This window comes from Falco cherrug, chromosome 2 (genome assembly GCF_023634085.1).
Source record: "Falco cherrug isolate bFalChe1 chromosome 2, bFalChe1.pri, whole genome shotgun sequence".
In the NCBI taxonomy this organism is placed as follows: Eukaryota; Metazoa; Chordata; class Aves; order Falconiformes; family Falconidae; genus Falco; species Falco cherrug.
This window is the reverse complement of record NC_073698.1, coordinates 12,649,687-12,674,986: the sequence shown is the minus strand read 5'-3', so window position 1 is coordinate 12,674,986 and position 25,300 is coordinate 12,649,687. Positions and strand designations below refer to the sequence as shown.

The following is a 25,300-nucleotide window of genomic DNA, read 5'->3' as shown; positions in this document are numbered from 1 at the left end:
GATGAAAGCAGCTCAATGTTTGGATGAGCTATGTCTCTTAGCTGATCCATTTGAACCATGTTAGCTTAAAGGCTGCATAAGGTGTTAGGAGAACTCTGACCTTCTAGCAAAGGCTGTCACATCTCATCCACTCCTATGGCAAGGGCAGCAGTCCACGCCTGGCTGCAACGTGCCAGCCAAAACTGCATCTGATGATTCCAAGAGGCAGAGAAAACCCCACTTCCTTTGAAAGTTTGTTCCTGCCTTGTTGTTTCTTCATACTGTTTGCTTTTTAAACTTTGCAAAAGCTACGATTGTTGATGATAGAAATCTGTTTAAAGTAGTAACCACTTGTGCAACTCTATCTCAGCAGGTCAGCAGTCTCTCCAAGAGGATGTGACGGTCTCAAGCCTGTAAGCTCTGTACCATCAAGAAAAAAATTATCCACCTTTCCCATAAACAGCAATAACTTGCAGCCTTTCTAGGTGACCTCAGCAGAGAGGACTGGTTGGGTTTATAGAACTGACAACTTTCTTAACATCTCCAGGCAGGTCAAGACACCAGGCTGCTTGTAAGTTGATTACCTCTTAATTTCAGGATTCTGCTTTCCGTTACAACTCAGTAACTGGGCAAAAACTGGCAGAAATCCACAGCAGCAGCTGGCAAGTTAGGTACAGTTGCATCATAAAAACTGCCAGACAATTGTGAAGGGAGCACTGAATATTTTTTGTAATACTTCTTTTGAGAAGTAGGTTTACCAGAACTTTCAAGAATGTGGGTATCTTCACCAAGAAGCCAGCTTGTACAAAAAGAGGCTTTTACTCTGCAGAACTTATGCACATGGATAACTCAAAATGGAACAGGCCAAGAGCTTAAGATCAGACACACATGCCCAAAGTCTTTGCAGGCAGCAGGACTCTGCACATGATGTAAGCTGAGCACATACATGGCATTTTACAGGATCAGTGCCACAGGGTTCCCAACAGTTCATTTCCAAACACTGCATCTAGACAGAGTTCAAGTGTTCTGAAAATTCTAATATTGTCTCTGGTCTGTATGCTAATTATCTAATACTGATCCTGGATCTGCATCTGGCCCTGAGAGGTTCACTTCTGATCTCTATTGGACACTAAACCTCTTTATTAAAAAAAAAAAATAAAAATCCAAGCAAAACCTGAACTTTAGACAAGAGATTTTTTGTTGGGAGCGGAAAAGGATTTTAGGCAACTTCCATTTGCTGTATTGTTTCCAAAAACAATGAAATACTCTCAAAGTTTATGCTTCTCTTGACATTTCTCAGATACTAAAGTACTGAAAGGCAGGACTGGGAGACACAAAGGTACTTAAGTGCTCATGGTTTAAGTGAGGGTTAGTCAACTAAATTCTTCAAGCATCTGGGCATAAATGTCCCACCCCTTTTCACAAGAAGCTTGGGGCAGAACAGAGACTAGATATCAAATTTCTCAAATTTTAAACTGCCTTACAAGTCAGCCTAACTTTCACACTTGGCTAATGGAAAATTTTCCCTGTTTTCATGGGCTTTGCTAAAGGTTTGAAGTTGAACTCAAGGTGGAAATAAATTCAGTGCAGAGGAACAGAATCCAACCACATTTCTGAAGATGTCCAGTCATGTGTACTTGCCACTGTGGGAATAAAATTAATGAACGGATGCTATTATTGAAATCTGAGTATTTGCCTATGTTTCAATGTTGAGAGTAACTCAGTTGAAATCATTCTCTTATTTGTGTTTCAAACTTGCCTGCTACCATCCTTGCCAATGGGTTTGTGTTTTGAACTACTCACTGTGACAGCAAATGACTCAAAGTGATCTTACTTGAGCTAGTCAACTCTCCGTTGCTTGTGGCTATAGTAACTGCAAACCTCTTCTGCTTCTTTTAAAACATCATTTCAGATAACATTATCATGGAGTTCAGCAAGAAATAAAAAGCCATTTACATCATTCATGTTGTTTACTTTCATTTTAGCATTACATTCAGATTAGATTATGACAACTGATCTGTTTAGCTCCTCTTTTTGTAATAGCACCGTGCTTCAGCACATGGGGTTCAGACACAGCACAGCAAGTACCTGCACTCAAGCAAACTGTTTTCTCATGTTGGGATACCATCTCTACTACACTGCTTGGGGAAAAAAAAAATCCTCTTCCATTTATTCCTCTCCAAGAATTTTGTATGGTTGGCTGTAACTGTAACATTTGGATGCATTCCACACTGAACTGACTGGCAATAGCAGAGTCCACAAAGCATCTGTCTGCTGAAGGCAGCTCTGCCTGAGGGAAAGATCCCTTTGGAAATGAATGGAAGGCAAAGGACAGAGGAGGATGTTTCTGTGGATGGGGTCTTCCTTATGGTCACAAAGGCTGATCTAAGAAACTTTTCAGTAGTTCTCAAAGACGGTCAGATCTAAGTTCAATTAGTCTCCTTTAAGAGGTGTAAATTACTAATTGCATTGTGACCTTTTTAGCCAGCCTGTTGGCTAAATTACACAATGTTTTGCAAAAATATAAAGTATTCCTAAGCAAAGCAGATCACAGCTCTCGGGCAGCAGCTTTACAACTGTTTTGCCAGAAGAAACCTGGAAAACAATGTATGTAAGCCCCAAATCTTCTTAGAAATTTCATAGGGCTGTAGCATTCCATTTCCATCAGAGAATCAAATCCTTCTGTACCTTTTGAGACAGGAATTATATAATGCTCAACATTTAATAAACAAACTTTTACTGATGCCAGTGGGACTACTCATGTTAAAGCTCATACACACACATTTAAAATCTAAAGCTAAAGAGCACACAAACAAGGAAAACTGCAGTGATGCTATGATGTAAAGCAGAGGTTTATACCCCAGCTATCCCAGGCTGCAGATTATAGATTCGTCTCTGTTCTAATTACACACTCCATCTCCGTGCATTAGCATGGAGCCTAGAAAACCTGACTCATCATTTCTAACAATCCCAACGACCCGAGGCAAACACACACACGCTCGCATGCGTGCTCCAAACATTCCCAACTTACCCTAAAGCAAATACCTAATCCTATTCTGCCTGGCAGCAGAGCAGTCCTGTCCCTACATGTGCAAACTGACGCCTCGGAGCGGGCGCTTCTGCAGAGCAGCGCGCCCTTCACACAGACAGTCCCCTGCCCCGGATGCCTTCGGCGGGTAGCAGCGAGCACCCTCACTACCATTAACGGATCCGCGTCTGCGGGGAGGCGATACCCCAGGAGGGCGGCCTGAGCCTGGGCCTGAGCCTGCGCCGGGGCCTGGGCCGGAGCCTGGGCTTAGGGCTCGGCCTGGGCCTGGCGGCCTGGGAGGCTGAGGCCCGCACCTCATCACACCGGTGACCCCTCGCCCTGCCCGGCTCTGCGCCCCCAAACGTGGGCCCCTCGGGGTCCGTCCTGGGGGGCAGCGGCCCCGAGCAGGGCCGGGGGACCGGCCGGGGTGGCTGGGGGAGCCAAGCCCCCCGTGCGCCGGCCGCCCGCTGGCCCTGCCAGCCGCTCCCTCGGCCCCCGCCGGCCGCTGCCCTCCGCTCCGGGGGCGGGGCTGCCCGCGCCTCGTTTGCATAGCGCCCGCCGCCCCACCCTATTGGCCAGAAGAAGGCACGCGCCAGAGCGCCGGCCCCGCCTCTCTCCCCAACACTGCCCAGAGACGCGGCCGGCCCCGCCCCTCCGCGGCGGTGACCACGCCCTTTTCCCCGCCCCCGCTCGGAGGCTGCCTGGAGATGGGAGCCGGAGAGGGCTCTGCCTATTGGTCGGCGGCGGGCGGCCCCCGCTATTGGCCGAGCGCGGCGGCGGCGGGCGGGGCGGCTCGCGCGGATTGGCGGAGCGCGCAGGGGTGTGCGCAGGGGGCAGCGGCCCGGAGCGGGGTGCTGGGGCCGCGGCTGGAGGATGGGGGTGGCCGGCGGCGCGGGCTGCTGAGCGGCGAGGAGCCACTCTGCCGCCTCCCCCCGTCCCCGCCCGGCCAGCGCCGCGCTCCCCGCCAGCATGAACCGGCTCGGCCCCGGCCCCGTGGGCAGCGCCACCGCCGCCTCCGCCGCCGGCCAGTACCGGGTGTGCGGCAATTGCCGGAAGGTGCCGAGACAGGTACCGGGGGGGCCCCGCTGTGAGGCGGGGGGAGCCGAGGGGTCTGCGGGAGGCGGTGAGGTAGAGACCTGCAGGAGGGACTGGGGGAGCGGGGCGATGGGGCGGCGGTTTGGGGGGGGCAGCGGCGTGAGGAGAAGCGGGCCATAGGGCAGCAGTGGGGCGGGGGGATGGAGGGGGGCGGGGGGGGGCGGTTTTGGGGGGGCTGCCTGGAGCTGAGTGCCGGCGGGGAGCTGGGGGGCAGCGGAGGGGCGCGGGGCGGGGAAGGTGCGGCCCCAGGTGTGCCAGGGGGTGCGCAGGGGTGCCAGGTCCCGTACCCCATCGCCGGCTTCTCCCTGGGACAGTTGTCACTCGCCCCTGCCCTAGGCTGCACCCGCACCCCCCACCCCCCCGAGGGTCCCGGGTGCTCCTGGCCTCCCCGATGGCACGGGGGGGGATGGGGTGGCTCGGGGCCCAGCCGCGCTTGGAAAGTTTACCCACCTATTTCACTGACAGAATTCATCACCGCGATCTCCGTCAGGTCTTTGCGCGGGGGCATCGAAATCCGAGCTTTAAAAACACCAAAAAACCACCAGAGAAGCCCCTGCCCCCCCACCCCCCCGCCGCGCCAAGCCCCCTCCCCGCGGCTCTGCGGCGCGGCCCCCGTGGCTGCGGGGTCTCGGCCAGCTCCTCCCGACATCTGCCGGGCGGGGGGCTCCGGCGGCGGTGCTGCCTGTTTGTCCAGCGCAAATGAATTAAAATTGCTGAGCTGTGCAAACGCGCCGAGCCCCGGCGCCCGCAGACGAACGCGAGGCCGTTTTTTGGTTTTATTTTAATTCAGTCTCTGCCGATACGTTTCACACCAGGTTGCTCCTTGCGAATGCTAAGAAAGCCTGTAAGTCAATCAGCTCAAATATTTGCGCTCTTTGTCCAAAAACTGTTTTTCTTCCTCTGTGGGTCAGGCCAAGTGCCAATCAAAGTTGTTTTTCAAGCCTCTCTTCCCTGCAGTAGGACTGCTTTTTTCTTTCTTTTTTTTTTTTTTTTTTTTTTTTAAGGGTTTGGGTTTTGGAAAGGAGGTGTGTATTTAGGGGAGGGGGGAGGAGAAACGTTAAAAATCGGCCAGAGAGAAGCAGATCTGAAAAACTCTGTTTCTCGAATATTTTAATGGAAACAAAATCTTACTAAATGTGCATGCTTGGTATGTGCAGCTATTTTTTCCATAAACTCTTGGATCATATTACAGTTGATACTTGGTGCTCAGCTCTTAGCTCAGCTTGGGAGAAATGTAATGGATCAGAGAAGCTCGCATCAGCAGAGTCTGATTTTTAACTATTTCGTTGCAGGATCGAATCCCTTCTTGGCTTTAACTTGCTGCTGTTACTGCTTTAAGAAAAACAAGTACTTAAAAGAGAGAAGTTCTGCGGGGTTAAAGCTTGAAACAGCTTCAGACTTGACATATGTCTAAAGACATACAAATTAACCGGTGCCAAATATGTCTGTGGAGAAAGCAGGGAGGGAGCTTGCTTTGTTCTGCCAAATAATCAAAATGTTTTGTTGACAAATAAAGTGGTGCTTGGCAGCATTTGTAGATCTAAAACTAAATTTAAATAACTGAATTTTTTTGAAGCCATAGTCTCTTCCTGCTGGGTAGGACTTTTTTTGTATACCTCTTTAATATCGGGGTGGGGGGGTGGGGGGAGCAGGCAGTCTAGATGTTACTTTTCTGGTAACAGGAAACTAACTTGCTGGTTTAGATTTATTTTTTTATTTTATTTTTATTATTTTTTACAGGAATTTAGGGAGGGTGATGATAAAACACAGCTATCTGTTTGGGTCTGTTGTGGAAGGCAGCTTAGCACTGTCCTGCTTTGTTTGTGCTCATTTCAGCTGCTTTCCTTGTAAAGTTGGGGAAAGAAAAAAGAAACTGAGAGCCTATGAAAAGGTTCTGTGCTTGCAGTTGTAGTAGGACATCACTGCATCTCTGTTTTAGGCTGGAGAATAAACATAGAATTACAAAGCCTCTGACTACATCTGTAATTATTTAAAAGCTGGTATAATAAAAATCACTGTAAGTTTTAACCTTTTGCACTTCATTGGCAAGCATGCAAGTAGAAGACAGGAGAAAAAAAAAAAAAAAGGATTGGTGGAAGTGAGATGCAAATTTGACCTGAGTCTCAGAGTAATAATCTTCAGATAAGTGCTGCCTCATCTGTCCTTTTGATGGTGTTGGGGATTTTTTTAACACTCATGTGATAATATACTGGAAAAATGATTGGCCTTAAAACATGTTGAATCTCTTCTGCCCTCCTCAGTCTTAAGTCTTTATGTGAAGTATTTGAACGCTTGCAGCTGAGGTAGTGCTGTTGTCAAAGTTGTAAGGGGCAAAGCAAGCTTTCTACTCAGTGCCATATAATGGAATTGTAAATAGTCTGGCAAGTTTTGGATTCTCATGGGTGAAGGTAAGTTTCTTTTTCAACGGGGAAACAGGAAAAGCTAGATGCAGTGCTTTAGGTTTCAGCTAATTTCAAATTAATCAAAGTTATGTTTTATTGCAGAAAGTTCTGTTAGGGTAACGCTTGAAACTTGCTGAGGATCCATGGGTTAAATTTGCCTATGAGGAAGGTTTTGCATATTAAAAAGATTCAATTTCCGGTTGGGTTTATTGTTTACGGGACACTTTGAATAACCAGATCTACTTGCAGAACAATTGCTGCTAATCAGAAGGGCTTAGACAGTCATAGATATTACAGCTACATCATTATTTGATTTAGGAAAAAAAAAAAAGACAACCAGTAGTAGGTGATGCTGGCTTGGATTCGGTGAGCGAGCTTGTTGAACAGACAGCTGAGGCTAATGCTTTGACTCAGCTTAAAATAAATGGAAAAATGAGCAAGAAGAGATGAGTAGTTCTGGTTCGTGGGATTGATGGGCAAGCATTGTAACAAAACTGGTATATCAGTAGAGTGCTTAAAAGGGTACATGAGTGCTGTAGCCAAGTCTTTTCCTAGAGGTGACTGAGAGTTGCTGCCATTGCAATAATGAGGACAGCCTCCAGCTCTTGTGTTTGGAAATGCAGCATCTGGGGCAGTCTCTGAGCAGGGGAGCTCCAGGGTGTAAATCTGGAGGGGGTCTGGAGCCTGATGGAAACGCAAGGTTCTCCTGCCTCAACAAAATCAGTAGCCCAAGTAAACAAGAAGAGAATGTATAGGAAGGGCTTAGTATTTCTTTGGACAAATAACTGCTTCAGGAAGGCATTTAGCAATAGGCAAAAAGTCTTCAGGGGATGGAAAAATCCTGATATGTCAGGAAATGTAGGAAGAGGGAGAGTTTGCCAACTGTTCAGGCTTAGTTGCAAATTGCAAAGCATGTGAAGTAAAAGGTTCTTTTACATGTACATGCAAGTCAGTAGGATAGAAAAGAAAATTAGTATAAACATGGTTCCAGGATTAAGTATTTGTTTTGTTGGATTTCAGTGAGGGAGATAAAAGGGCAACGGCAAAATGGGTGATAGTGGAGTGTGGTTTATAAGTATCCACTGAGGTTGGCAAGATGGAATTGAACCCGGCTTAGCTGACCCTCTTGGCTTGAGCCAGTCTCTGTGCTAGAGTCCTAGATAAAAGTGTATGAAATCCAGGATCTGTTTCTGTTTTGCATAGACCTACCCAGTGAGGGTGATCCTGTGTGAGGGAATGGCCGTCAATATGACAAACATAATTTTCAGTACTCCTCATTCGTCCATGCCAGTCTCCTTTAGCACGAGTCTCAACACAATGCAAGTTATTAAAGCAAATTTTGATGGAAAAGCATACAGATATATGAAAAAAATACATATGACATGATACCACCAAAAGTAGGTCACACTAGACTAAAGTAGTAGTCTTCTGTTAAGACATCAGCTAGAGTGTCCTGTTTGGAAAGCTTTGGATGAACTAGTGCTAGACTTCATTAAACATCTGAAGTAACATCAAAGGTTGAACTGCTTGCTGCACTAGCAAGTCAGCTCAAATTAAACTTTGGGATTTGCTAACACAAAATGTTCTAAATACCAGAAAGTTTAAGTGGGTTTGAAAAGTATTTGGGCAAATTGGTAACAGAAAAATCAAACAAGATCTGTAAATAGGAAATAGCAGCACTTTACGGTATAATTTCTGTATACTTTCCTGACTGTTACTTGTCTGCTATTGCCCCCTGCCAGTGGCAGGTTACTGGGCAATAGGGGCCTTTGATCTGACACTTTTGTCAATTTTTCTCTTCCTGTTAATGATAGAGGAGTGATTGGGAACTGATGGGAGTGGGGATGGAGTGGGTCATGCTGAAGGAGAAGTCGCTGTGCTGAGGGGAGACTACCAGTGGGTTTTCTATCACTTGAAACTAACTTGGTTTAACACTGTCCCAAATCGCAATGAGAGCGTGACTGTTTCTAAAAGACATACACAACGGCAGAAGTGGTAAATGTTGGTCCTGGGAAAGAGTGGAACATTTCATAGAAAGCTGGGAGACCTTGAATGCTGGTGTAGTTATAAATAGGGTCAAACCCAGTGGTATGAAATGTAAGAGTTACAGGCTTGGCTCTTTGTTACTCATAACTTTTAATAAAGAGCAGCTCCTTGGAAGGAGCAGGGAGAAGGATGTTTGTGTGTGTGTGAGGACCAGCAGTTTGCTGTCAGCCTGCAGGACAGTGTTGTTGGAGGGAGGGATGCCGGAGAGGATGGACCCTGATTAAACCAGGTGCAAAGGTGAGCTGGCTGGGTGCTGGGAGAAATGGAGTACTGATTTTGCAGAAGGAGACTAAAAGAGTTTGCTTTTTTTAATCCAGCAGAAACAAAGGCTGAGAGGGGTTGTGATCCGTGTCTATAAATACATCCAATGGTAACAGCCAGTGAGGAGAAATTCTTTCAAGAGTAGATGGATGTAAAATGGTCATAAATACAGTTAGGCTGGAAAATCGAAGTGTCCAGAGGTGTAAGGTTCTAGAATAGTTTATTCTAGGTTTGGTGCTGTCAAAAAAAGCACAAAGTTTTAAGATAAAAAAAAGTGTAAATGTCGTTAAATGGTGTGGTGCTTACAGTAGCACTAGCCTAAGCTCAGGGAGTTGAGGTCATATCCAAATAAGAAAAAAAAAAAAAAAAAAAAAAAAAAGATGTTCATTCACTTTATTGTTCTGTGTGGGTGAGTAAGAAAGTAGCCCAAAAGTAAACCAAAAATAGTCTAATGTCAGGTCTCATAAGCCCATGTAAGCTAAAATATGTGTCACCGTGAGTCATGAAGGGGCATGGAAATGCTAATACCTGTTCTGTAGAAATCAAGAGGCCTTCCAAGGACATCTCAACTGTTTTGGAGAAAGTCAGCCTGGTTCAGTCTATTCTGAACACAGGCAAATGAAAGTTGCTGTGCCTTTGCTTGGAAAACACCCTGGGTTTTCCACAGTGCAGCATCATTTTGTCGTTGTTGTTGAGTTGCGTAGTGTAGTTGGCTTTGGAAATCTGATCAACAAACTTGGCTGTGATAGAGGGTCTGATTTTGTAAAATCAAATTATGTCTTCCGTAGTTTGACCACTCTTAATAAGTCTCCTCACACTGTAGTTGTCTTAATTTACAGCTGCCTAGATGGCTTTAAGTTTCTGATGTGCCTCCTCCTAAAGGAGTTCTCAAAGTGATTTGAAAAGTCTGTCATGAAAACCCAATTCTGTATTGGTTCTAATTTTAGCAACTTTCTGTTGTGTAAAACATGGTGTCTGCCTTTGGTGTTTGTGCCTTCCAGTCCCCTGGAGCACTGCTGTGGTGAAACCAGCTCGAGTCACTCCTGCTCTAATACTGCGTGAACAGCTAGGGGGAGAGGATGGGTCTTTGAGGGTCCAAAATATAAAGCTGTAAGCCCAGAGCAACAAACCTGGCTATTTAGTGCAGTTAAGACGGTCAGCAACAGGGCCCTCATGCTCAACATTCTTACTTTTTCTGGAAAGATCTATTTAAAAAGAAACAATTTGGAGAACAGGATTCTTTGCTGTAAAATAAATGCACTGCAGATCCAGAGATGACCGTGGTTTCGCTCCTTCCCCATCCTTGCAAATGTTGCAGTAATTTTTATCTTTTCAGTCTGACCCTTTTAAATAATTGTTCTCCCACCCACCTGTGTAATTACTGGCTTCATTGCCCAGAATTGGAGAGTGTTTTTTGCACATGTATGCTGATCTTGAGGGTTCCTGGATTCTTCCAGTTTTGCCTTAAAAGCTCTTGTAAAAATTTTTCCTTGTACCTTGTAGTCTTATGTGCTGAAAATGAGAAGGCAGAACTATTAAATTTTCATTAGACCTGTAATGAGAGTGACGTGGGTGAAATGAACCTCTGGTGAAGGACGCTGTTTTGCAATGAAAAGCTGTAAGAGTTGGCCTCGTAGGAACCACGCTCATTTAGAATAGCCACTTTTATTTAAGAAAACAAAAGCAAAAAGATGGTCATCCCTGAATTACAGGGAGGGAGTGGAGGCAAGAAAGGAAGGAAAGTGGGAAAGAGGATTTTCTTCAAAAGAAACTTTGAGGTTTAGTGTTGGGAGTGGGTTAGCCAAGCGTGGAGGTTGTCCTCTGTTAAGATTTACTGCTGCTGGTGGGAATGGTGCGTTACATTAGCCAAATCTCAGGTTGTGGTTTGGAGATGTGGACTCTGTGAGCATTTGCTTTAAATTTATGCATATTACTTAATTAATGCTTCAAATCTCACATCTCTTTAAATGGTGGTGTTTTGAAATCTGAAAAAAAAATACGGTTTGTTAAGCATCCTTGGGTTTTTTTCTCTCTCCCACGTTGGTGAGGGAGCTGTTAATACTCGCTTGGTTCCTTATTTGAACCTTTTTTCTGGCTAGGGAGATTTGAGCAAGAGAAGATAGTGGTATAATTCTCCCCTGGCTTTGTATAGCTAGAGGAGTTAGTCTGGAGATTTTATTACCAGATTTCCATTTCCAGGGCTGGAGAATAGGGAGGGATTGCAAGCAATAGTTTGCTTGGTCAGGCTGAATGTTGGCTTTCATCTAAGTGGGTCAGGAAGAACTGGGGGGAAAAGGGGTGTTTTCAGCAGAAAAGAAATTGGAATTGTCAGGAGGGAGACCTTAGTTAATGAGAAATTGCACCTCATCAACTTTGGAGGAACCTGTATGGAAATAATTTATGCTGTTTAATTTCTCTGTTCTTTGCAGGTGTTCCTGTTTGTATGCAGAGGTCCTTCCCATTGTTGTCTCTGCAACCCAGCCTGGTAGTCTGTGCGCCTTAAGTAGAAGCTATAGGGAGCGTAATGCAGATGACTCAGATATCTTGTGAAATTCCATTACAGGGAGGTAGGGATGTTCTTCACAAACATTTTTTTTTCTGACTGTTTATCCATCAGTCAATCCATCGAAGACGTTAGAGATAGTTTAAGATATTTTTATGGGGTGCTTGGTATGCCACTCTGGGCAGATTAGTGTTACCCGTAATAGGGGAAGCCATGATCAAGGGATATTAATTTTAAATGCCTCTCTTAACCACTAGTTTCAATTTTTTATTATAGGATGCTTCCTGCATATCAAACATTGGATAACTATCAGTTAGGGGAAAATACTGGTGTAGATGATGGTTAATATTACGTGTTTAGGACACTGAGAAACAGTTTTGTTCTTGGTATAGACCATACCAACCATTGATTTATTCACATAACTTCATTCTTACATCTTATTTAAATTGAAAGTAAGATGTTTTGAAGCACAGCCTTTTTTCTTCTAGGCCATAATGCTTGTGGCAGTCGGGGACTTAAGTCAGGAAGGGGCTGAACAGGGTGTAAGTGATAGTGCTCAGGGTAAGAGACAGAAGTCGGTGCTCTTAATCTAGAAAGGCATCTTAAATCTTTACTCAATGTCCCAGGGTACCTGAATTAGAGTATGATAAATAAACAGATAAAACCTCCTGATCAAACAACTATTTTTTTCCCTGTTAATGACTCTGTCATATTTCTCTCAAGGTAAGCATCTTGTTTTGTTAGACCAACAATGGGTTTCTAATGGATTCTGAGCTCAACACCCAACTTAGTGAACTTGGTAACAGTGTGAGGGTACTTGTGGTCCCCTTTCTCAGGCGATCAGGTGGAAAAAATAATGGAGAGGAATATGAAGTGTTCCTGGTGTCATGTATGGTGAGTGGGCTGGAACTGAAGTGATAAGCCTGCATCTCACAAGAAGTAAGTTCCTCATGGACTTGCTCCATATTGTGTGGTCAGTGTATGGACCACCCTTTGGGTTGTGTCTTAAGTCTTCCAACATGCACAAATATTAGGTTAACATGTACGAAAGCCAGGAGAAATTGCATTCTTGAGAATTGTGTGGAACCATAGGCCTTTATTATCTCTCCAAGTGCAGAAGACTTTTGGAAGAAAAGTAAAAATTTAAAACCTCTAAAAAAAGTAAAAAAAAAAACCCTCTAAAATCAGGTTTTCTTCCATTCAGAATGAGCAGTAAACTCATAAATACAGCCAGTATGTCTCAATTGCTGCACTTCGGAATCAAAATGCATAATTGTGTATCTGATTTAAAGTATATTAAATTCAAACTCAGGTTTGACATGAAACTAGAGAGAAGCTGTAAGTTCTTTGTAAGTAATCGTAAATTCTTTTACAGTCAATTGATACTTTAAAGATTCCATTGAATTCTTCCTTAGAAGGGAGGAATGGTTGAAAGGATGACTCCTGACTTAACATTTTTGCACAAAAATGAACATGAAGTGTGACTTGGAGGTTACTTGAGAATTAAGAATTTGTGCTTCTGAGCAATTTCACGTAACCGAAGTAACACAAGAGTTACGTTGATGTTGGTGAAGAAGTACTAGCTGTCTCGATGTAAGCCATTCTTAGAGTAGTACAGAGCTGCTTACTCAGAATCATCTTCTGTCTGTCTCTGGGATGTTCATTACTGCATTGGATTTGCTCTGGCTGATATAAACAAAACAACTGAAAGCCAGCATATGTTCTCTCCTCTGTATGAATTGTGCAGTTAAAAACTATTTAATAAGACAGTATCTTAACAGCGCTGAACCTGATTTAATAGCATGTGCTTGTAAATATGTTTAATATCTCCTGCTTTAGCATGTGGTGAAGGGAATATAGTTACATTATTGGCTAAATGTATCTGGAGGGGTTTTGGCCATATGGTTCTAAATCTGTTTTAATGTAATTATCCCTATTAACTAAAAAAATAAAAAATATTCCCTCAGAGTTGATTGACATTCTTCTCCATAAAGCACCCTCATTGCTGATTAGAGGTGTGGAAATAGTAATTTGTTCTAGCATTTAGAAATTTGATTAGACCTCTAATGAAATGGAGCGCCTACACGCTGTCTAAATATTCTACCTGACACCAGTTGGATCTCATCCAGCATGGAAGAACACTCAAAATGTTGCTTTACTACAATATGTTTTGTGTCTTGAAATCAACTGTGCTGCCTGCACACAAATACCCACAGGCTGTTCAGCGGGCAGAGTGAACCATGACCCTCCCAGGGAATTGGCATGAGGATTTGATTATTCTGCTGGGCACTCATTGCCTTACTGCTATAACTAGCTTAGAATTAGAAAATTAAGACAACTGTTTATGTGGAAGCACTCATGCTGTTGACTCCGTAGGCTGAGTTTAGAGTGGCTGCGCACATACGTTATAGATGGTACGAAGTGCATGTGAGGTAGAAGCATGCTGTTAAAATTCACAAGTTGTCACTGTTCTTGTGTAGTAACGAGCTGATAACAACACACTATAAATAAAATTCAAAGTTAAAGCACCACATTTCTCTCCCTGTTACAAGCAGGCTTGTTCTGTTCCCTCCAAAGGCTGATTGAAACACCCATTGGGTGCCACGCGGCTGTTCTAGCACCCATGTTTTAAGTCCTCTTTAACTTCATTGCAGCAGTTTTCACTCCAGAGCGCTATTGCTAGAAAACTGAATCAGGACTCTTTTGTTAGCATCCTGTGGTGGAAACATCCTGCGGTGGAAACTTCCAGTCCACAGTGGTAGGAAATCCATTGAAACAATGCTTCAGGTGCATGATGTTCATTAGTCAACAGGTCATTTTGACTGGCTAGCTTCTCCCTCTGGAATACAGAAGATAAGTTCTGATGCATCTGAACTAGAATCAGAGCCTTTTGTATTCTTCCTTGTAGTTATTTTTATTCTGTTTCTCCACCATATGTAGTATTTTTACATTTTGCAGTCTCCACATCTAAACAAATACAGTGGAAGTGTTGAACCAGAAGAATTCCAACCAGTGCATGCTGTATTAAATGATTCAGGAGAATCAGAGACTTTCCTTCCAGAAAACCCAAACTGTTCAATTGCATTGGTAGTTGTAAATTTTGTGTTACTGGGGAAACATTGGATGAGGCAGGAACATCAGGCATCATGCAGGTAGAACCTGCTTTGAGATAGGTGACTTTTATTCCAGCCATTTAAAACTTCATGTCTCGCTTTGGTGCTGGTGCTTCACAAGTAGTTAGAAGAAAAGGTGTGTTGGTTGAAAAGGTCAACTGTAATGTAATTAAAGGCTGAAGGAGCCTGCAGCCAACGTTGTAGTTCTTCAGGGGAGATGGAGCTTGGTGGTTGTTACACCTGAGCTGAAGTCAAGTGGAAAGAGAACAGTCTGCTCTGAGGGAGCGTGCGCTGGAGCTGTCTTTCACACGTGGGTTAGAAAAGCAAAATGGGAATGAACATGGAAGGAAGGTCTCCCTCCATGCCCCTGCTCTTTAGGTTACTTATGCAAAATGTATTAGATAAAGATGTAGTTACTTGACCTATTTATCCAACAGAAACCTGCAGTACAAGCAAAAGCAGTTTGACTATTCAGTGCTGTTGCTGTTTTGTATGGGACACTCCTTTGGGTTAAGCTGTGCCACATGAATACTTAACAGGTAGCATCCAGCCATTCAACATGAGTAATTTGTCTTGTTTGAGAAGCTAGGTCTATGGCGTCGGTTCTTGTTCCCCAGAAAAGTTGGAATACCCGTTGTATGGTCGTAACTTCTGTCTGTACAGAGCTAAGCTGAGTGCAAATAAAGGCTGTGAACGTGTCTCTTAGGAGCTGGGCTTACTCTGATGCAAAGGTTTCAGTTTGGGTTTGATGACTTCATTCAGAAAAGGAGCAAGCAGAGTGGAATGCAATGAAGGGTCTCATTAGACAATGCATGTTAATCACTCTGCCGTAGCTGCAGAAGGCTTCATTCGGGCAGGGTATAAACCAAGTGTGTTTATTATTTCTGTAGTACTTGGTGGTGGTATTTTGTAGAGTCATTGAGCCACTAAAACATAGCCGAAAGTCCTCTTAGTAAAAGTGTAGGCAGCAATGTGAGGACACGGTAGTGCCTGTCATCTCTGAGGCTGGAGGTAAATCTGAAGTTCTGCCAAACTGCTGGCCTAGACGGCTGAAGAAGGCAGGAATAGTTTATCTGTCTCTGGATACGTCTCTGTATTTACATGCAATAAATCTTCCGTAACAGTTATGAGTCTTCATTTTTGAAAATCAGCATCTCTTTTAAGCTCTGTCAGGAAAATACATTTATACCTCAGGTCTCTGTTGCCACCAGCTCAGCCACATTAAGTCAATGTGTTTTGGAGATTTTATCACGGTAATGACTCACTTTGGTAAGATGTAGCTTAAGATGCAAAATGTTCTTTAAAAAAAAAAAAAAGAAGAGGAAAGAGGAAGAAACTGCCTGAGTGCAAGTATTGTTACGGTTGTTCCAGCAAGTTGGTGGCTTTCAGACATGCTTCCAACATGAAGCCTTTCCTCTGTCAGCCTTTTGCCCAGACCTCTCCCAGATTAACCAAACATAAAACAGTGTGTCAAGCTCCTTGGTCGTTGTAAAATGGTCTCCAGCCTTTGCAAACAAAACTTCTTGGAGAAATAATTCGCTCTAATTGATGACTCTTTTACGGATTTCCTATCAGGTGAAGAATCGAAAGGGCTCACCCATGGTTTTCCGTCTGTGGCCCTGGCACCTGTAAGATTCTGTGGACTTCTTCCAAGGAGACTGTGTAAGAAAACTTACTTCAGTAAACTCAGAGGCATGGTGTAGATGCCACCTCCTTTTGAAAAATGCTTACGAGTCAACTAATCAAAAAAGGCTTAAAATCTTGGCTTAGACAACAAGGTGCTTGCTCTTGGAAATTGTACCTTTAGGCTAGAGGTAAAGCATGTTAGTCAGGGAGATGTTATTTTTTGTCTGGCACGTTCTTTCTGTTTGAGTCATCAACCAAAGAAAGATGGTAAAAAAAGGTGCTTCTCTTAAAGCAGAAGGATGTTGCTCCTTTTGGATGTCCAGAGGAACTGTTCCTTTCCAAGCAGTGCTACGAGAACAGCATCAGTGTTCCTTACATTATTTAAACTGTAACAGAGATGCTTAGCAGTCATCAATTGTACGTGAGCATTCATCTGAGAAACTTGTGCCAAAGGGGCTTCGCATTTTTTTAAAAAGCTTTTCAATGGATTAACTTCTAAAATCTTAAGGGATGTCAACCACAGGTTCTGTTTGCTACGGACTAGAAACCTTATGTCAGCCTCGTGTTTTAATATTTTTATGTGGGCTTGAGTGTTAATGTGAACAGCTTAGCTAAAGTTCTTCTGGTGTGGTAGCATAGCCCATGTCTGCTTATGTTCTTCCAGGTAGATACCATCAATTTAAACATCATCTGCCCATCAGGTGAGTAAGGAGGGTGCATATTTATACTGTCTACATTTTTTAACTCTTGGGGGGTGTGGTGTGTGGTTCTTCACCTTTTTCAGATCTAAATTGATGTAACTGTTGATGAAGTGCATTCAGAAAAGGAGAAAAATAACATTTGCTTCCTAAAAACAAGTTAGTAAATAATTGAAGTGTAATGTACTCAAGATGATGAAGCAGATGATACGATACCACCTGTGTTGACCAGTGTAGAAACGCTCACCCAGGCACTAAGGAGCTCCGTAAGGTGGGCTGCATCTTTACACTGCATTAGCACAGTGCTTTGTTTCTACAGTGGTCTGGTTTAGCTAAAATGTCCCCTTGTTTGGGTGACACCAATTCCTATCTCTAATAGAAAATAGGTTTCACTTTTTTAGTAGCATTTATAGAAAAAAGTAGTAGTATTGAACCAATCTGCTGCAGATATATAACAGCATTAGAGCGGGTATAGTGGGTCAGATGGAAGCTCTGTGTCCTGCCTCTTGACAGTGGCCAAGGGACAGTATCTCAGGAAGAGGGCACAAAAGAAGTTCATCATGACCGTCCCTCAGCCCTGTCCCCCAGTCTCCAGGTATTTGCAACTTGAAAACCTGCTGAGCTGGAGGTGATTTCTCCATATTTAATAACCGTTCCTGCATTTCTGTTCCATGAGCTCAACAATTCACTTTTAGACATGCCAACTTATGGTGTCCATGGCATCTTACAGCAAGGTTTTCCACAGCTTAGTTGTACATTGTGGGAAAGATTAAGAACCTCCGCTTGAGCTTGTCACCTGCCAGTTGGTTCGTAATCCTTTTACTGGAGGTGGTAAAAGCACACTGTGCATGGCCTGTGACAGCCAAGAGGCAGTCCATTGAAATATCTTGACATACTTGTGACAGCAAGCTCAGCAGTTCAGGAGCAGCTTTCCAAGACTCCAGCTACTGTGTTTCACAATCCTATGTGGAAAAGGTGGCAGAAGGCTAGCCGTGGGGGGGCTCCAGTACTGAGCTGAGCACATTTCCTTCTTTTATCTGGGTGAGAGGATTTGTTTTTCTGAATTTTGGCAAGCTACTTTCATGATTCTTAAGAGAGTTCCTGCACACAGATTTAAAATAACTACTATGATAATTTTGTACATAAAATGTGTGGGAAAGGCAGTTTGAAAACCCATGCTTCTGCCATCTGTTTGACTTTATTATGTCTCAGAATAGAATTTGGTTTTATATAGTACCTGGTAGATGAAAGGTGCTTGGGAGCAAGTTTCTGTAGCAGCATATTCTGGGACACAATTTATTTGCTCAGTAGTAGTTCTTAACGAGCTGAAAACACTACCAGGACACAGACTTCTCAAGACGGAGGATGGGCAGGGACACGTGGTGAGTTTATTTCTGGAGTGTGGGGCTTCTGCGATTTTACCTGTTCCTGGAGGTGCAGTGAAGATGCCCCAGGTAACAAAATGCTCCTGTGCAGCATGTGTGTTGCTTTCCTGCTAAAATTCAGACTTTCCACTCAAATGTCCTGGTTCATTGGTTTTCACCAGTTGGCTGATCAGAGGAGCTGAGAGAGTGCATCACCTCCTGCATTTTAAGAGAACAGCTACAAGAAGCAAGAGCTGTAACCCAGCAGTAACATTGCATGTGAAAAGTAGTGGAAGTGCCAGGGAAGCAGGACTATATGGTCTGAGATCTCATAGCTATAGGTGAAAGAGTTTTCACCTTGGGAAGATCCTCAACCTTTGCATTCTTGAGTTAATCTCTATGGTGGATCCCTGCACTTCCAGTGCTTGGTAGTTAGTAAACATACAGTGTTTAACAATAGTCGTGAACATTGCTTGACTAACACCTGAGCCAGCAAAATACCTTGTGTGGCCAGGACACCTGTGTAGCTTTGTTTCTTCTGATGGCCTATCACGCAAGTAGTTGAAGCTGTGAAGGAAACAGCTTTAGTGAGCTGGTGCAGAGGTCAGAGCCCAGCTTCCTCCCCTGCAACTGCAGGGGGATTGAGATGCTAATCAGAGGAGGTTATTGTTCTTATTCTTTTACATCAAAGTGCAAAGGTAGGTATCTATACTTGCTGTGAGCAGATGTTTTTATGATATTACAGTCTGAACTAACTTCAGCATTTCAACTGAAAACTCAGCAGTGGCTGAATTAACATTCAATTTCTCAAGCTCTATGCACCCGCCTGGCTTAGGAACCATTAACCAAAGACTTCTTTAAAACTGACTGTTGGTGAAGGACTTCTTTAAACCTAGATTTAAATATTTCTAGAAGAGCAGCAGTTGTGCTAGTGACTGCAGTGTGATGCAACCTTAAGTCTTAACCCTTGGTAAAAACCTAAATCTTAGTGGTTTAGGGCACACTGCGCCTGAATTCTCTCGCTCTGCTCTTTGTCACAGTGAATGCAACAGCAGTGCCAAAGAGGAGAGGTGAGGGAATGCAGCCTCCGTGCCAGTCCCTGGTTAAACAGTTCTCCTAGTTTGCTTTTATAGTAACCTGCGGTTAAATGCATCTTCCTTCTGACAAACCCTTGGTGATGATGGTCTCTGCTGGAATACTGTAGCACTTGAGGATGTTCCAGCATGAATTGCAATGGAGTCCGTTAAAGGTTTTCTTTAAAATACATTGTTGGGAGTATTTTGCTGTGTGCTGCTGTTATATTAATCTAGTATTTCAAACATTTAGCATCTCTGAAATACTTTAAAAAAACCCAACTTTCTTCACAGTAGAAGGATGCCATTATGCATTTACAGTATGGATGAATACCATTCAATTTTGCTTGCTTAGAAGGCATGTATTTTCAGACAATGCTTCCATTAAAAATTCAGCAGAGCACTCTTGGGAGGCAGTTCTGCCAGAGATACATGACAGATTTACATAACCCTAGGGGTCTGTCTTTTTTTTTTTTTTTAATATCTACCAGTTATGCCTCTCCGACTGGCAGTATGCCCAATAAATCAAACGTGTGTGTGTCTATGAATTCAAGTATTTAACCATTCAACTACTGTACAGTAAAGAGGCTGTGCTATCAGTAGTTAATTTAGGTATTCTTTCAGGTCTGTCAAAGCAGCTGCTGTTTTATCTGTACTTTCTATCAAATGTTTGTTCTACCTGTTGGCAGCGGTTTGCTCCGTGGATCGAATGGGGAAGTTGATAACGGTCTCTCTGCAGGAGGACGGAGTCCACATGCGTGGCCCATGCCCACGCTGAGCATGCAGCCTCCCAAGCACATGGGACCCCGCCGGCAGAGAGAAACCAGGCTTGGGTGGATGGGCTGTGCTCAGGCAGGATGAGGCAGCTCTCTGCATGGGAGGTGGCGGATTAACGGGTATGCCGTGCTGCTTCAGAGACTCTTCATTAGCAAGCAGCGTTGCTGTCCTGGCTGATGGTGTGGCAGATTAACGTGATGGCAGTTTTGCCAATTTAGTGGCTAAAGGCTGTGTTTCCCAAACTAGCTAATACTGGTCTCAGTATGTCAGACTTGGACTAAATCTGAAGGTGGAAGTGGGCCAAGGTACAGATAAAACAAGTCCCAGCTTAAACCACTGAAGTTTTCCACTGTAACTTTTGCTCTTGATATCTGATGCTGTTGAAATATAGAAAATGGTCTTCTGCCATGCTCACAGAATCTTGAGTCATCTTGACAATCACAGGAGGATCTGTCCTGAGGGCATTTCTTGGGGAGCACACAAAATCCAGTGTTACCGTTGGTTGTGCAAAAGGAGGGAAGGAGGTGAGGTTCCCCATGGACTGATGAGGGAAGCTTTGCTTTGTCTCTTTTTTCTTTTTTTTTTTTTTTTTTTTCTTTTGGCTCAGTTTTTGGTGTTTTGTTTTGGGGTTGGTTTTTTCCTGAAGGCTGAAATAGACCAGAAGACCCATTTGTTGTCTGCTGGTAGTACATGTCTTGCCTAACTTCAGACCACTGCGTTTGACCTGGTTAGCTGTGGATTCCTGTTAGTCTCTGGAGGAAAACCAGGCTTCCCATGGCACAACTGATCTCATCCCGAGTTAGACATCAGCTTACTTTTTCGCTTGTAACCAGGATCCAGCCAGCTAACTCTGATTTGGCTGTCTGTGTTTGGTCGGTTGAGTTTCACCCTTGGTATCTGGTAAGGATTGGGGCATGACTAAGACCTCAGGTTTTGAAGTTTGCCTTAAATTGGATAGAAGTGATTCTTTAGCAACAGGGAAGTAGAAGTAGCTGTTTGTCTCTCATCTTTTTCATGTGTTAATAGTCAATGTTTAGGTTTGACTTGACACCTTTAGTTGAGCCAATCTGAAGATCTAACCATTTTTCCAGTCCGGAACCTCAGCCTTTCTCAGATGTACTACTCCAGTTATATCAAGAGTAAGTTATAGGTGTATCTTTTACTTGGTATATTCAGATCTGTACTGACAAAAATGCAGAACACAGTTCAGGCTTCTTAAATAAAGAAGTATTTTGCAGCATACCTGTTACTCTGGTGTTTGACTTGACTTGCAGTCCTTGCCTGTCTGCTCCCAGATGTAGTTGAAGGTTGGTTTTGGTTACTAGAAATTATCTCCAGGACAGGGAAGGTAGTGCAACAGAAGTAGGATAAAAAAGGATGTAGGTGTAGGTTTTCTTTATGAAAAAGGCAATAGGCTTTTCTGCCAGTAACTATGTGTTCACTTCTGAGGTTTTCTCCATAGGATGAGTATACCGGATATCTTCTAAAGATCGAGGAACCGCTGTTAGACTACTGCTGCCTGGCCATCCATCTTGAGTTGGGTAGAAATTGCTGCCCTTTGGTTTCTAATTAGTGTGGATTGTGTTCTTAATAGCTGGTGGAGGGATGGGAACTTGGGATAGGCTTCCTTTTATTGTATGAAGTCCAAAAGGGCTGTAACCTGTTACCAAAGCAAAAGCTCCCCATCAATTGTACTGCACTGGCTCTCTTCCCAGCTCCTTGCACCACTTCATCAGCTGTTAGGCACAAAGATGCCAAATTCTTAAATGTTAACAGTGACTGTTTTAAGTATTTTGAAATGCTGTTCCATAAAAAAGATTTCCTACTGTTTGACTTCCTCTGCTAATTTTCATCTTTATCACCTAGTTTGCATTTTTGGACTCGTACAGTCTGTTAAGAGGAAGAAACCATTGCAAAACACTTGAAATGCCCTTAACAAATGACTGTAGGCTAGGACTTTTACTTCGTGAACTCTCAACATTTTGACGTTGTTTGTTCTGAACACCTCTTTTATTGCTTCTGGAGGTACGTCCTCAGTTTAATTACAGGAATGGGTCAGTCATGAAGAGGAGTTCTGCACTGTCAGCAAATGTGAAGTGTTGTGCATCATTCAGATTGCCCCTCTTCCTATTTTCTCCTTTGTCCTTTCTTTCTGTATGGAAATTGTTTTGAAAAACAGGACACCAAGGTTTACCCTTCTAATGTGTATCTAAATTTTTGAAATTGCAATGCAAACTTAATTTGAGATGAATTTAAGATACATTCTGAAGCTATAAAGCCCCTGGTTTTATTACATGAAATGCCATAAACAGATTTTTTTTCTTTAAAAAATGATGCACCAAGAAATGTTTGTCAGTAGATTTCAAAATTTCACAGCTTTGATGAATATGCTTTTTTATTCTTGTCAGTCAGAACCTCCCTGGAGTACTGACATGTGAAGGCAAGTAAACGATGACTATTAAGTTTTCCTTTTAGTCAGCAAGACTATGTGTAGCTTTAAATACTACATTAATCCTCTGTAAATCTATGAAAAGTATTAAAGTTTCCACCTGAAATGAGTTGGATGCATCATAAACTTAACGCCATCATAAACTTTCTAAACTGCTCTTCCTCTGACAAAGTTAGGTGGATAAATTAAAATACAACTTGGCATATGTAGAAATAAAGAAAAGCCCTCCCACATCCTAAGGAAAGGTTTGAATAATAGTAAAAGCTAAGATACAATCAGTGTTCAGATAACTTTTTATTTTTTACTTTTGTTTTCATCCTTTCTTCTGTCTTTAGCAAGGATGGAAAGAGCAGATGGTCCAGTATGACTGTAAAATCGTGGTAGGATTTACTGAAACCCAGAACATTTGACTGTGATCAGAGCAGGTGGAGGTAGACCCTGCCTCAGGATCCAAGAACTGAAAGTGGAAACGTGTTCAGTGAGCAATAGTGGGGGTAGCAGAAACCAGTCTGTAGGTAGGGGTTTAACCACAACCACCACCAAATAATACTGCCTGTACCGTGTGAACTAAAATTCATGGCATTTGTGTCTGTCAGACTGAAAACCAAAGTGGGATCTGCAGCGTCGAGTCTGTGAGACTGAACTGGTGTATTTCGATTTTGAAGAACTTTAAGATAAATTTGAGACTGGGAAAAAAATCGATCCCTTTGGGGAGATTCAGCCCCAGATAGGGAGTCCTAAACCCAGTTCTCTGCTCCCCCCCAGGTGTCCCAGTGATGGACTCAACTCAGATAATTGACACAGATGATAATGAGTATTATAAAGAGATAGACCACTGAATTTAAACCACAGTTCCTTAGAAATGCTAGATGGTAGCAAAATATTCATTGCCTTTCCCCAAAAAACAATTCCTACTTGTTTAGGGAAAAGAGTTTCTTCCTCAGGAGGAGCTAATTTTGGAATGCCCTTAGGATTTATGTTTCATATAGTGCCCAATTATCCTAATGTCTTTATAATGATAGCAGTTTTTGTCAGTGGAAGCTCTGAGCCCCTTTCTAGGTGTTTCCCAGCCGCTTGCACTGCTCTGGGCATTTGCAGGGACATGAGTGGTAGCATTGCCACCACTTGCCATATTCCCTCCTGAGGTGCAAAATGTTTCCTCCCTGTGATTTTTGATTTTTCTTCCCAGTTGCAGCATAACCACCTTGATACTGAGTTCAGTATGAATTAGTTTTTGTGCACCATGTGTATGAGGAGCTCTCATGCACCCGCATTAGTGCAACCACTTGCTTCTCACTTGCGCTTTCTGCGTTCATGGGTATTCAGAAGCACTTTCTAAACCAGCTGTTCAATCAGCCCCGCCAGCTAGCAGCTCTGTTCTCAAATAAAACAGCCTCCTTTTAGAGCTTGCTAAAAATAGCTATTTCTTTAAAGCCTGAGGACATGGTGACTCATGTGATAGCGAAGAGGAGGAAGGGTTATTTCTTTTGCTTCAGGCTTTGGGAGGAAAGCTGCTGTGCTGTCCCAGTGCCGGCCAGCCTCATGCTTGCTCCAGCTTGGGCTTCACGGCTATGTCGCCAGCCAAGCGGCTCTGGCATCCCTTCCTTTGCCACAGCAGCCTAACAGCTATTTGAGATGCAGGTGCCATGTCCCAGTGCCCGCAGCCTCTTGGCTCTGGAGGGAGGGTGCGCAGTCAGTGCCACAACTAAAAATAAACCTGGAGATGGCAGGTCACAGTTTTTGGCTCTGTGCAATTTGGGCAGAGTTCGCCCAGGGATGAAGTTGTTCCTTGCAAATTATAGACATGGAATTACAAAATGGTTTTACTTTGTCACCATAACAATTCCTGATATTTAGCTCCTGACACCATTGCAAGTGCAGCTTAAGGACAGAAGGCAAGTCACAGGTAAAGCTTGCTCAGACCTGATTTTTCATGAATTCCTGCAGCAGCTCTCCCATGCTCTGTAGAGGTCTTGTTCTGCTGTCTGATGCTGCAGCATGCTACTGCAAAGCCACTTTCTAGGCTCTGGCTTGTAGTGGCCCTTTTCCTAGTAACTTGCCTGGGCTCGGTATTCTGTGCTTATCTTTGAAGCTCTTCATCATCTTTTTCCTTCTGAAGAAGCACTCCCCCAGAAGGTGCTAGTCTTAATGTAAATGGAATGTGTTGCAAACCTTTTAAGAGAACTTACTCATACTGTGGTAATGTGTTTCTGGAGGAACGAGAAGCAGAAAATGGCTGATATGTGTGCAGCATTATTGTTGCTGAGCAACCTGTTTCAACTTGGCGTAAGAATCCAATTTCAAACAAGGTATTTGGGACCCTGGTTGACTTAGCGATAGCTAGTGTAACCTGCAAAGACTAGTTGGACAGGAAAACAAACCCGCTCTCTTGAGAAACAAGAAGCTTTGCAAGAACTTTCACCATAAAGGATCATGTATCTGCAAAGTTGCTTTGCAGTTCCCATACGTAGTTTTTCATATTTGGGTTCTTGGGTAGACTTAAATCACTGCTCTAGATAAAGCGTGCCGAGATGCAGTGGTTCGTATGTACAGCTCAACAAAGCCAACATTATCTTTCTTAATGCTTGTAAACTTCCCATGTTTTTATTAATAGCATCCTGAGAACTTGTGCAACCAGATGATGTTTGCTCCTTCTGACAAGCTTGTTTGAACCAGTTTTAATAAATTAAAAGCTTTGGCGTGAAAGCAAAAGAACTTTTGTGTTGATGGAAGGGAAGAGCATACACTTCTAATATAGAAAAAACCCAGCTCCCTGGAAGTGTACTGTGATTAGACACACCAACTTGAGTTGCCATGTTTGGGGGTTTGATTTTTTGTTCTTGTTTTGGCTGGTTGTCTGTTCTTTTTAGGCTTGCGTTTTTTAGA

General features: G+C 43.4%; 1 protein-coding gene across 2 annotated transcripts in view; it reads left to right on the top strand.

Annotated features, from left to right (window-relative positions):
• The first annotated feature begins 3,832 nt into the window (after window positions 1-3,832).
• Window positions 3,833-25,300, top strand: part of SESN3 (sestrin 3) — a 44,893-nt gene continuing 23,425 nt past the window's right edge. The window contains exon 1 of one of the 2 annotated variants that reach the window (XM_055701124.1): window positions 3,833-4,075. In XM_055701124.1, the coding sequence (XP_055557099.1) occupies window positions 3,977-4,075 (99 nt within the window). In that variant the 5' untranslated portion in view covers window positions 3,833-3,976. The remainder of the gene's footprint in view (window positions 4,076-25,300) is intronic. The other variant, XM_055701125.1, reaches the window with a different exon arrangement.